The sequence below is a fragment of the Aotus nancymaae genome, unplaced genomic scaffold (assembly GCF_030222135.1).
Source record: "Aotus nancymaae isolate 86718 unplaced genomic scaffold, 86718_ANA_hifiasm-v0.15.2.pri h1tg000015l_0, whole genome shotgun sequence".
NCBI lineage: Eukaryota > Metazoa > Chordata > Mammalia > Primates > Aotidae > Aotus > Aotus nancymaae.
This window is the reverse complement of record NW_026988426.1, coordinates 856,136-868,961: the sequence shown is the minus strand read 5'-3', so window position 1 is coordinate 868,961 and position 12,826 is coordinate 856,136. Positions and strand designations below refer to the sequence as shown.

General features: G+C 43.8%; 1 protein-coding gene across 1 annotated transcript; it reads right to left on the bottom strand.

Annotated features, from left to right (window-relative positions):
• Positions 1 to 3,793: 3,793 nt before the first annotated feature.
• On the bottom strand, positions 3,794 to 12,391 carry LOC105719465 (gap junction gamma-3 protein). Its single transcript, XM_012455555.2, is given in 4 exon segments — positions 3,794 to 4,131; positions 10,018 to 10,128; positions 10,131 to 10,795; positions 12,308 to 12,391. Coding segments are annotated over 3 exon segments (834 nt in total). The 5' UTR covers position 10,795; positions 12,308 to 12,391; the 3' UTR covers positions 3,794 to 4,072.
• Between the last annotated feature and the right edge of the window lie 435 nt (positions 12,392 to 12,826).

Genomic DNA, 12,826 nt, shown 5'->3' with positions numbered 1-12,826 from the left:
GCCACAGCGTCTCTTCCGGGTTCAAGACCCAATAGGAACGCGCGGGCATTGCCAAACCTGAGCGCGGAAGACCGGAAGCTGCTGTGTTTCTGGGAGGGAAGCGCGCGGGGGTTGGCCCAAGCCTGGGCGCGGGGCAGGACGGGACGGTGGGCGGCTCCTCCAAACCCCTATAGAGACGCAGAAATCCCTGTGGAAGTCTAGAGGGGACTTGGATAAGGTATTAGAGCTAGACGACCTATAGCCCCTGGTGGAATCAGTGGGGGAGGTGCTTCTCATCTTGTCCATTCTTTCCAAGTTTGAGGGTTCAGGTCTGTGTTCGCCTGCTAGTCCGATTTAAGTTCTACAGTCTCAGGAGTTCCGGGCAAGCTGCAGCCTAGGGGCCTGGAAAGCCAGGAAGACTTGAAGGATCTGTGTTGCTAGGCCTGGAGTTTGGCTAACGTGGTGCTGTGTGCTTTAGGTTGGCTCTCCCTGAAGTCTTCTCTTTTGATTCAGCCGCATTCTCCAGGGAGAGGAACCCATTCTTGCCCTGGATCCCAAGGTCTAGTTGAGTTCCTAGAAAGACAAGATTTCCTACGAAGGCCCACTGACTCCCCCTGGTGTTTGAGGAGTCAAGGGTAACTTGAGAGCCAGCTTTTGGGGAAGTGAGCAGGAAAGGCAGTGTTTAGCCCACAAGCTGCTGGGGTGCTTGATTTCCCTGTCTTCCCAAGCATGGAAAACAGATGCTTGGTAGAGGAAGCCTGTTCTCAGAGCTTGAGACATACAGTGCAGTAGAGGTTCTAATAGTTAAGTTAGGAAAAGAGAATTTGGGGTTAGATGGTCTTCCCCAGGTATGAGATTTCCCACAAGTATTTTAGGTGGTTCAACTCTCAGGAGGTCTGGGAGCTTCAGGAAGCCCTAAGACAACTTTGAGTGATTTGCTGTAGGTGGCTGTCATCTAAGACAGTAGGAAGTAGCAGATCTGTAGCTGCCCTTGCTAGTAGTTCCTGACAATTCTGCCTGAGGAGATAAAGACCATGGTGTGAAAGCAATACTTGGAGAGTGGAGCTAGCTGAAGCTGTAGCTCTTGGGGGAACTGAACTGTGAAAGGCCTGAAAGGACCAAGAGAGTGGGTGACAAAGAAGTCAAGTTGTTTAAATGGGGATGATTTGGATTCAGAGATGCAATCATTTTGCTATCCCAAGAAACTTCCATGGAGGCTTTCATCAAATAATATGCTTGCCTGTTTCAGGGAATTATCTATATCCCTTAAGTGGATTTTTGATCTTGTGTTTCTGAGGTGCTTTCCTTTTTATTCTTCCCACTTTCTCCCTTTTCTTGTGAATGAGAATTGTTAAAAGAAAAACTCTGGACCAACAAATTTAACAGAAGTTATTTGCACCAAGAACAATTCATGAATTAGGCAGCACTCAGAACCAAAATAGGTTCAGAGAGCTCTGACCAGTAGTATGAACTTTTGTTGGAAGCAAAGTAGAGAAATCACCTAGGCCAACAGCTAGGTGTCTGCCTTATTTGGCCATGATATGATGAGGCATTTGCCTTATTGGGGCTTGGCCTGATCAGCTATCTGTTATTGGCTGAAGGTTGGCTGTGATTGGCTGAAACACAGCTATTTGCTATAAAAAAAATAGTTAGGCTTCAGTTTGTTTACATATTAAGTTTCGTATTTTGTTATATAGGAACTCAAGTACCAAGAGGGCCTCAGGCTTTTTGCTTATTTAGCAAAATTTTCATTGTTTTTATGTCCCAATATCAAATACTGCCTTTCCCATAATAATTCTCAGTAAGTACTATGATTAAGTGATTAGAAAAAGGAGTTCTTGAGATATCTGTTTTGGGGTTATTGATAAAAGTTCCACTGAATATCTATTTTCAAAACATTTAAATTAGACAACTAATCAATACATTTTCTTTGCAAATTGGAATACTCCATGGAGAAGTAATCTGAGTCTTTAATATGGACCAAGCAGGAAGGAATGCTGTTAACCATGAGTATTTATGGCATGTGTCTATATGTCTACCTAAGTATTAGATGAGAAGTTTCAGCATTCCTGCAAAGTATTTATTCCCTTTATGGTAATCAATTAAATCTTTTCAGGTAAATCCCTTAAAATCCTTATGTCTTCATTCCTGCCATACCAGAGATGACCTTCCTTCTTTACTGAGGCTCCCTAATTCACAATTTTCTCCATCAAAAAACGTCTGTAAGTCTGTGTACCAGCCAAGGTTCAATCAGAAAAGTGGAATCACTATGATTCTTTATGTCCGCAGGGCAAGCAGTTGAGAAGGGATAAACAGAAAGTAGGGAAGAATAAGAATGAATTGGAACCTAAGACACGAGCTGATCATTCTTTTCCTGTCTCCAACTTTAAAGATATGGGTATCCTTGCTAGAGGAGCTGACACTCTTCACCACAGGACTACACACACATATGGCTCAGGAATCAAAAAAGCTGAAGGATGACCCAACATGTGCAACCCAGGGGAAGGCTTCTTCCCCATCCCAATAAGGTGAACCAGCTGATTGGTGACAAAAGTGCATGAGCTGCAGTAGCACCTAGTGTCCCTTTCTCTTTCAAGTATAAAACTGGAGAGCTGCTTCAGTTCTCTCCTTCAAGACTTACACAACAATGTCTTTTTTTGGCCTGTTCTAACCAGAAACAAAAGGGAAGGAAATTCTGGGAAACATAATTTAGCTTATCAAAGTTGACATATTTCAAAATTACCCCTGTCCACTCTGTATGGAGTTGACATCCATACAGACCTCTAAACATACCTTCAAAATAAAGCCCACATCCTACACATAAGTTATCTCTAGAGAAATTTGAAGTTTGTTGTGCACTGAGGATAACCGCAACAACAAACTGTAAACCTAGCCCAGTTTCTGACTAGATTCATACAACTGAACCACCACTACACACTCAAGGGCACTAAAGGCCTAGCAGAAGGAAAGACACACTTATCTCCAAGCATAAAAATACTTCATACTATGAAGAGGGAATTGAAAAAAATAAGCAAAAAAAAAAAAAAACCCACATGTCCAACTTTTAACAGAAAGAAAAAAAAAGATGCATACATAAAGACAAGAAAAAACACAGTCCAAAAACAATCAGTAGAACCAGACTCGTAAGACAGACTTAGAACTATCAGAGAATTTTAAATAACTGTGACTAATGTGATGAAGGCCCTAAGGGGAAAGGTAAACAAAATGCAAGCTCACATGGGTGATTTTAGCAAATAGATGGAAACTATAAGGAAAAATAAAATGACTATTTATAAAAATAAAAAATTTAAAAAAAGAGTGACAGAAACAGAACAGAGCACCCAAGATTGGTGGGAAAAATATCAATATCAAATCAAGAAATAATGGCTGAGAATTTCCAAAATTTGTGAGGCACCAAACCAATCCAAGGAGTTCAGAGAACACCAATCAGGATAAATTTTTTTTAAAAAACTAAGCTTATTGTATTGATACCTGGTACACTGCCTAACATCTCCAGATGATCTATTATTTCTGGAAGTTTCCTTTATTATATTGCTTACTTCAGAGAGATATACCCTTGGCTTCATGTTATGGTCAAAGGTACAGTCAGTATTCTCAGAGAGAAAGGACTGGTTTCATTTTACCTCCATCCTTTGTTTCTGTCACCATACTACCATACCACCAAGTACTCCTCCTCTACACTGCCCATGGAAACTATGGGTCCAGTTCTCATGTCCCAGACTGGCCTTTTGTTACCCACACAATGAGTAAGTTAAATTGCTTGGCAGGTGACAGTCCAACGGCCACAACCAAGGAGGATTTCTCAAGGGGATTTTATTACTTGCAATTAGTAAGGAGGATACTGAGAATAATACCCCAAAGCAGTGCCTCCATGAGCAATAGTGCAAACATGGCTTTTATTAGGCTGGTTAGCTGAGTCATTGTATGTAGAGGTGGAGTCAAGGCAGCACAGTCCCAGCTGTCAATCATGCTTCTACATATGTCACATGTATAGAAAATGGTGAATAAGCTTCTCCTTGGGCTGGATTTTTAGTATGGTGATGAGGAAACTTGGCCAAAGTTCGTCTCCAACTCAGGCATCTTTGGGTCCAACTGTTTTTTGTTTTTCCTGGGCTCAGCTTCTTCCTGGAACTTTTCAAAACAAAAATTCAAGATATAAGTTACAAGTGGGTAACTTTTTCATATTGCATACCCAAAACCCCAGGGACCCTGGGTTACCCTTGAGGTTGCACCCACGTGGGACCTGTCAGAAGAGTACTGCAAAGGCTTTGAAAACAACCCTCACCGGGCGCGGTGGCTCACGCCTGTAATCCCAGCACTTTGGGAGACCGAGGAGGGTGGATCACGAGGTCAAGAGATCGAGACCATCCTGGTCAACATGGTGAAACCCCGTCTCTACTAAAAATACAAAAAATTAGCTGGGCACGGTGGTGCATGCCTGTAATCCCAGCTACTCAGGAGGCTGAGGCAGGAGAATTGCCTGAACCCAGGAGGCGGAGGTTGCAGTGAGCCGAGATCGCGCCATTGCACTCCAGCCTGGGTAACAAGAGTGGAACTCGGTCTCAAAAAAAAAAAGAAAAGAAAAAAGAAAACAACCCTCAGAAGGCTGGTCAAAACTTACAACTTGAACCCAAGTGGGTTAATTACCTGTTAAAACATAAATATCAACATCCTCCACCAAATTTAACCAAAACCCACAGCGTCCTAATAACATTCAAAATGTCCAGGGTACAATCCAAAATTAATTGGCATGTGAAGAACCAGGAAAATCTCAACTCACATTGGAGAAAAAGTGACAGATGCAGTATACAAGTTGCCACACATGTTGGAATTATCAAGACCATAAAGCAGCTATTCAAATGGAAAGTTAAAAAGTCTCAGAGAAGCAATAGAAAATATAAAGAATAGCCCCATGGAAATTTTAGAATGGGAAAATACAAAAAACATCATCGCATCATATCCAGGGTAACATGCTGTCAACATTGCTTATCACTGTTGATGTTAATCTTGATCACCTGGCTGAGGTGGTATTTGATGGGTTTCTCCACTGTAAAGTTATTCTTCCCCTCTTTCCCCATTTTAGTCTTTAGTGGGAAGTCACTATGTGCAGCCCATGCCTAAACAGTGAGTAGCTGGCGGGCATGGTGGCTCACACCTGTAATCCCAGCACTTTGGGAGGCTGAGGTGGGTGGATCACCTGAGGTCAGGAGTTAGAGAGCAGCCTGGCCAACATGGTGAAACCCCATCTCTACTAAAAATACATAAATTAGCTAGGCGTGGTGGCGCACTTCTGTAATCCCACCTACTCGGGAGGCTGAGGCAGAAGAATTGCTTGAACCTGGGAGGCAGAGGTTGTAATGAGCCAAGATCCTGTCATTGCACTCCAGCCTGGGAAACAAGAGCAAAACTCCATCTCAAAAAAAAAAAAAAGTGAGTAGTTATATTTCACCTCCTTGGAGGAGAGTATCTACATTCTTCTGCATGAAAAATTTGTCAATTATCTCCTATTTATTCAATTATTCATATTATGAACTCATGGACTCTTATTTTATACTTTGGGTTATAATCCAATACTATGTTGTTTATTTTACTGCTCAGATTATTCCTGTGTTGGCCATTGGGAGCTTTTTTTTCAGTTGACACCTGTGTCCCTTTGACAAACTCCTATCATTTTGTAGGGAAGAGGGAGTAGCACTTTCTTTCTACCACTACAAAATCCTCCAGTTTTATCTTGTATTTCTCTTCCCTAACCCTAAAGTCAATCATTTGCATTTCTCTAATGATAAATTATGTTAAACATCTTTTCATATGCTTTCTTATTATCTGTATATCTTCTTTGATGATTACCAGAGGATGGGAAGTGTAGTAGGGTGAAAGTGGAGATGGTTAATGGGTACAAAAAATAGAAAGAATGAATAGGAACTAGTGGTTGATAGCACAGCGGGGTGACTACAGTCAAAAATAATTGTACATTATGAAATAATTAGTATAATTGGATTGTTTATAACAGAGGCTGAGGTGATAGATACTCCATTTACCCTGATGAGATTGCTACACATTGCATACCTGTATCAAAATACCTCATGTACCCCATAAATATGTAACCTACTAGGTACCCATAAAAATTTTGAGTAAAAAAAGTTTTTGAAAAAGAAATAGTGCTGAGACAACTGGATATCCACATGCAACAGATAAAGTTTGACATTTATCTTACACCATACACAAAAATTAACTCAAAACCAATCAGAGACCTAAATGTAAAAGCTGAAACTATAAAACTCTTAGCTGGAAACATAGGCATAAATCTTCATGGCTGTGAATTGAGTAGTAGTTTCTTAGGTAGTACAAAAAAATCATAAGCAACAAAAGAAAAAAATGGATAAGTTAGACTTCATCAAAATTTAAAACTTTTGTGCATCACTATCAAAGTGAAAGATAATCATAGAATGAGAGAAAATATTTGGAAATCATACAAACAATAAGTATCTAATACCTGCAATATATAAAGAGCTCTTACAATGCAACACCAAAAATACAAAAAAAAAAACCCTATTTATAAATGGGCAAAGAATTTGAATAGACATTTCTCCAAAGAAGATATACAAATGACCAGTAAGCACATGGAAAAGCGTTCAATGTCATTACCCATTAGGGAAGTGCAAGTCAAAACTACAATGACATACCATTTCACACCCACTAGGATGGCTAAAATTTAATAAATAAAAAGTGTTCCCACACTGCTGATAAGAATGTAAAAATAGTGCTGCTGCTGTGGAAAACAGTTTGGCAGTTCCTCAAAAGTCGAGACATGGAGTTTCCATATGACCCAGCAATTCTATTCCTGGATATTTACCCAAGAGAACTGCAAATGTGTTCACACAACACTAAAACTAGGGCCAGGTGTAGAGGCTCAGGCCTGTTGTCCCACTCTTTGGGAGGCTAAGGCAAGCAGATCACCTGAGGTCAGGAGTTCAAGATCAGCCTGGCCAACATGGCAAAACCCCGTCTCTACAACAAATATAAAAATTAGCTGGGCATGGTAGTGCGCGCCTGTAGTCGCAGCTACTCAGGAGGCTGAAGCAGGAGAATCGCTTGAACTCTGGAGGTGGAGGTTGCAATGAGCCAAGATCACACCACTGCACTCCAGCCTGGGTGACAGACTGAGACTCCATCTCCCCCTGCAAAAAAGTGGTACACATATGTCCATAAAAGCGGTAGTCATAAAAGCCAAAAAAATAGAAACAACCCAAATGTCCAGAGACTGAAGAATGTATAAACAAAATGTGGTATATCCTAACAGTGGAATAACATTCAACCATAAAAAGGAATGTAATACTGAAAAATGCCACAACATGAATGAACCTCAAGTTATGCTCAGTGAAAGAAGCCAGACATGAAAGTCCACATTACGCATGATTCCATTTGTATGAAAGAGCAGGAAAACCAACAGAGACAAAAAGTAGAATGATGGTTGTATATTTTGAGTGGGAATAAGAGATTAAGGGTAACATGAGGGGGTAGGGTTTTTTAAGTTGATGAAAATATTATTAAATTGGTAGTGTTGATGGATATACAACTCTGAATACACTAAAAGCCATTTAACTGTATACTTCTGTCACCGGTAGAGGTCGTGACTGCAAGTTGTCCAGGTTCTTGGTGTTTTGAACAAGGAATTGGACAAAATGCCTAGCAAAGCAAAGGAAGAATAAAGCAACAAAAGAATGAAAGCAGGGATTTATTGAAAAGGAAAGTACACTCCACAGTGTGGGAGCCCAAAGCAGCAGCTCAAGGGCCCTGATACCCACCAGAAGTTTCCCATTGGCCACTTCATGCTCACCTCTTGTAAATAAGCCCACAATCAGAGACCAGGGTGAAGTTACAAAGTTACAAAGGAAGATTTGTCTGCAAACAGCCTGATTTGTTGGAGACAGACAATTTCTCATCTGCTGTGCAGAAAAGGTGGGGCAGGGGGGTTTTGCACAGGAATTAGCCTCTGGCCCTTTTGTTACTTAGGGTTTTCCTCTCAATTTCATCCTAGGAAGTCGGTGTGAAACAGCCTCAGGTTCCCTGCGTCCAGACCCTATTCTGCCTCAGGTTCCCTGCGTCCAGACCCTATTCTGCCTCAGGTTCCCTGCGTCCAGACCCTATTCTGCCTCAGGTTCCCTGCGTCCAGACCCTATTCTGCCTAACTTTAAGTGGATAAATTATAGGGTGTGCGAATTATATCTCAATAAAGTTGTTTTAAAAGGGAGTGGTATAAGGAAGAATTCCAAATGATGGCATTTGCTTTCTTCTTTGGTCACTTTGGCTGGGCTTTGGCTACAGTGGGTGAGGGATTCTTACGAAGCACTTGTGCAGCAGGAAAAAAAATAATTTCCTAGTTATTGCCAAAGCGTCCCTTGGGAACCCCTAACTTACTTGGGAATAACTTGGGATTCAGACAGATTAAACAAACAAACAAACTGCTCTTTGTTAAGAATTTCATGGCAAGAAAAACTAAGAAAAGGTGCAGGGTTCTGTAGGGGAAAAAAAATAATAAAAGGATAGAACACTGTCTAACAGAAATGACTAAGAGACTTAAGAAAGCTGATATTCGGATTGCAATTATTTGCTGAATCACACTGTGATGTCAACCTCCCTTGCTATTACTCCCGAATCAGCAGTTGAACTCTACTGCCTTTTCTTTTTTTTTTTTTTGAGACGGAGTCTTGCTTTGTTGCCCAGTCTGGAGTGCAGTGGCACAATCTTGGCTCACTACAACCTCCGCCTCTCAGGTTCAAGTGATTCTCCTGCCTCAACCTCCCAAGAAGCTGGGATTACAGGTGTGTGCCACCACACCTGGCTAATTTTTAAAAATTATTTGTATTTGTAGTAGAGATAGGGTTTCACCATGTTGGTCAGGCTGATCTTGAACTCCTGACCTCATGATCAGCCCACCTTAGCTTCCCAAACTGCTGGGATTACAGGCATGAGACACCATGCCTGGCCTCTACTGCCTTTTCTGTGTGGTGTTGAGGGTTATGACCTTAAAAATTAGGAACTCTGTCCAGCATATGAGTTGCGGCTGTGCTGGAGACAATGTAACAGCTGCAATGAAAACTGCAGAAATGGAGAATGAGAATTGAGCAGAAATCAGAGCTATTAGTGGTCAAGGAGGCATAAGCCCTTGAATTCACAGTAATCTTCTTTAAGGGTATGGCTGGGCATTTGAATAAATCTCTAGATATTAAAGGACACTGACATATATGCTTGAAGGCCAGAGTTTCTGGCTCATGACATATGCTGCAGGTCTGAGGGGCATTCACTTACAAAACTTTGATGATAGGGGGAGCAGAGAATGTGGAAAAAACAGAAAAGAGGTAAGTGAAGTCACAGAGACAGGAAGTAGAATTATCTTCAGCAATAGGAATGCCAACAGCAGTCATCAATATTTATTGAGCAGGGTAGGGGAGAGACACCATTTATGGAGGCTTCTGCTGGCTGACTCTTGAATCAAGCCCATAAAAACTGTGATGCTGACACCAGAGAATTCCAGTGAAAAGGCACAATCAGGAAATGCTTTAGACTACATGGCTCACAGGGCCCTTGAAGACCCTTCAACGGCCTCTAATTTGTCAGAGACATGAATCCCCACTCACTGGATGTTGGGAAGAAGTTTCAGTCATAGGGTTTCCTTCAGGCAAGGCGGGTGTCTTTATAATTCTGCAAAGTAGAGAATCAAGCAGAAGCTGAGATTTTTCCTAAGTATGGAAAGACCTAAATGGAAGTTCAGGAGGGATGACGGACTAGCACTCTTGTCCTTGTTCACTAGAAGGAAGCATCAAGTTGATGGGGATGGACATTAGGATAGATTTTGAGAGCAACAGAGAACAAAGAAAAGGGTTGGGAGTGGCAGTCAGAACACATCTGCCTAGAACCTGGTTACCTACCTGTACTCCCAGAAAGCTGAGGGACCTGCCCCAGAAGGAGATCATCAGGACACAGACATCAGTGACAGGAAGAGAGTGTCCTTCTCACCTGCTTCTTGAAACTGCTCTTTGGTTTCCACCACTGGGAGGTTATTGGTTGGTTCCTTGTGTCTTCTGGTGCTCTCTGAAGTGGGGAAGCATTTGGAAGATTTGTGTTTCGGGTCCTCCACCATCTCTCCAAACCCAGAAGCACAAGCTCCAAAAGAGTAAACAAGAGACAGAACCCACTGACTCCAAACATAGTCTTTAGGAAAATGGTCTTCTCAGAGGGGCGGGACAGATTACAGGTTATACTACCAAGGCAAGGCTCTCGGCGACATGCAAAGGAGCTGGGCATCTGGAACCCATACAGGTGGTACTGCAACCCCAGGGCTGCCCCCTCCAGGACAAGCCGAGCCCCCAGGTGAGCCACATAAGCCCAGAGCAGCCTGAGGCTTCCATCCCCTGAAGCATCTCTGCTGCTCTCCCTTCCCTGGATCAGGGCCTCCTCCTCCCCCTTCCTCTTTCCTGATTCTTCCCAGTGCCAGATCAAATGATACAGGGTGAAACCCATGTAGAGGGCGCTGGGTACAGCCACCAAGATGACCTGGAAGACCCAGAAACGCAGCGGGGAGAGGGGTTGGAAGGCATCGAAGCAGGCAGCCTTGCAGCCCGGCTGCTGGGTGTGACACACGAATTCACTCTGCTCATCGCCATAGACTCCAGGCCCACTGGCAGCCAGTAGCACAAGGCGGAATCCCAGGAGCACAGGAAGCAGGAGGCGACCCACAGGGGTGGAGTGGCGGCTCTCCTCTGCCAGCAGCTGCCGCAGGAACCTGCCACACATCCTATTTTGGAGCAGAGGACAAGGGATCAGTGTTGTTCACTGTCCTTCAGGGGGAGCTCCAGTCCACCTTGTCACTCCTAATCCAAGGCTCACTGAAGGCAGTATCTCCAAGTACCTGACTGCTTCAAGGATTTGTTTCCCAAATTCTCTTCCCTGTAATTCGGACTCCCACTGTGGTCTCAGTCAGAAGGATGGGGTGAGATGCTTCCCAGGGACCATTCTAAGGGTCTCAATTGACCAGAGAAATATGTCACCACCCACCAACTGCAAGACACTATATTTTGAGCCATTGAGAGTCAGAGCTTGAGTTCATCTAGGTCGGTCACTCATCCTCCCTCCAAAGCCCCATCTGGGAGGATACCTGCAGCACTACCCGACCTCGTAAGTCTAGGGGTCCCTGGATTTAGGGAAAGCACCCCCAGGGCTCTGAGGGTTTCTGTCCTGGCTCTCTTGAGAGTTATCAAACTAGATGATCATTTGGTAAATTCTCAAGTCTTGCTGTCAGCCTCGTTTTATTTCAAAGTGCAGGTTCAGCACCCTCTAAACACATTTCCAGCAGACCTGGAATTTAACACAGTGTGGGTCTGACATATTTCAAGGGTCAGGGGTTCAAATCATTTCCAGAGGCCCTGTCTAGTGTCCCCTTTCTTTCTCTCCCGTGCTCACCCCAAGCCCATGAACAGACACCTAAATCCTCTCAGAGGCGCTCAGAACCAAGCTGAGGTCTTCAGAGCTCACCACAGAGCTTTAGGGGTTTGGAAAGGAGAGAGGGGCAACAGCAGGACAAAAGGACCTTCCTAGGGCCCCTTAATTTGGAGCTTTCATATCTAACCCTAAGCACCCTTCCTTGTCATTCACCTGTCTTCACCTGCAGCTGTTATCACCAAAACAATGTTTATCCGCCCGCCTCAGCCTCCCAAAGTGCTGGGATTACAGGCATGAGCCACCGCGCCCGGCCGACACCCCTGTTTCTAAGAGTAGAGAAACAGCTTGCAAATAAAGTTGTCTGGGAGGTAGCAGATTCGGAGCTCTGTCAGGATTTTAGTCAGCGAAGCAACACCTGTGAGCTCATGAATTGGGAGAGGAAGGAAAGGTCAGGGTTTGGAGAAATTTTCTAATATCCAAACAGATTTTTTGAAATACTATCATGATTTTGGTATGAATTTTTCTTATCATCTCTTGGGAGAAAATTTCCAGGATTCTGTTGGTGGCAGAATCCATGCCGAAGAATTAAGATATGAGGGAGGGAATGCCCACCCCACTTGGCCTGGAAAACCTTCTAGATGCTTTTATCCAATGTGGCCAGAGAGCAGCCGCACTGGCATCCTCAGGCGTGCAGAATCTCGGCGCATATCTCAGACCTCCTAAGCCATGTCTGAATTTTGATAATCTCTCCAGGCGATCGTGTGCATGTCAGAGTTGGAGAAGCCTCTCGAGAACCCAGAGCAGCCCCCCAACCTCCACCACCACCAGGCCCCAAGCCAGCCCAGCAGCTCTCTGTCCCTGCACTCACCCAGCAGCTTTCAGCAGAACGATTCACAACAGGGGAGAGAAGCAGAGAGAGGAGTCCTCAGGCTGGCGCCCGCAGGGTCCTGCTGTTCCCTGGCCCACCCTTCTGCCTCCACCCACTTCCTTTCCCTCCCCTTTTCATTCCTGGCAGCCTTCATGAAGGGGAAAAGAATTGCAGCTGGAGCAGCAGCGGGCCTGCTGTTAAAGAAAGAGTTCTGCAGAATAACGCTCTGTTGTTGAGGGTGCAGGGTGTTTCCTAAGTGAACTGAAACGGATTTTCAGATCATCTGAAGGGGGGAGCAATGGCTTCAGCGTGTTTCCAGCATTGGGGCATGCAGGCAACGGCAGATAGAATAAAAGCCCCTACTCTCCTGCCCAAAGTACCTAAAGCACAAGCTTACCCACAGAAGAATGTGTGTATGCATGTATGTGTAAGTGTGTGTGTGTGTGTTTGTATGTCTTTGTGTATTCATGTGTGTGTGCTTCATATCCTCAGGCAGCCTTCATCCCAGAATTTGTGGTG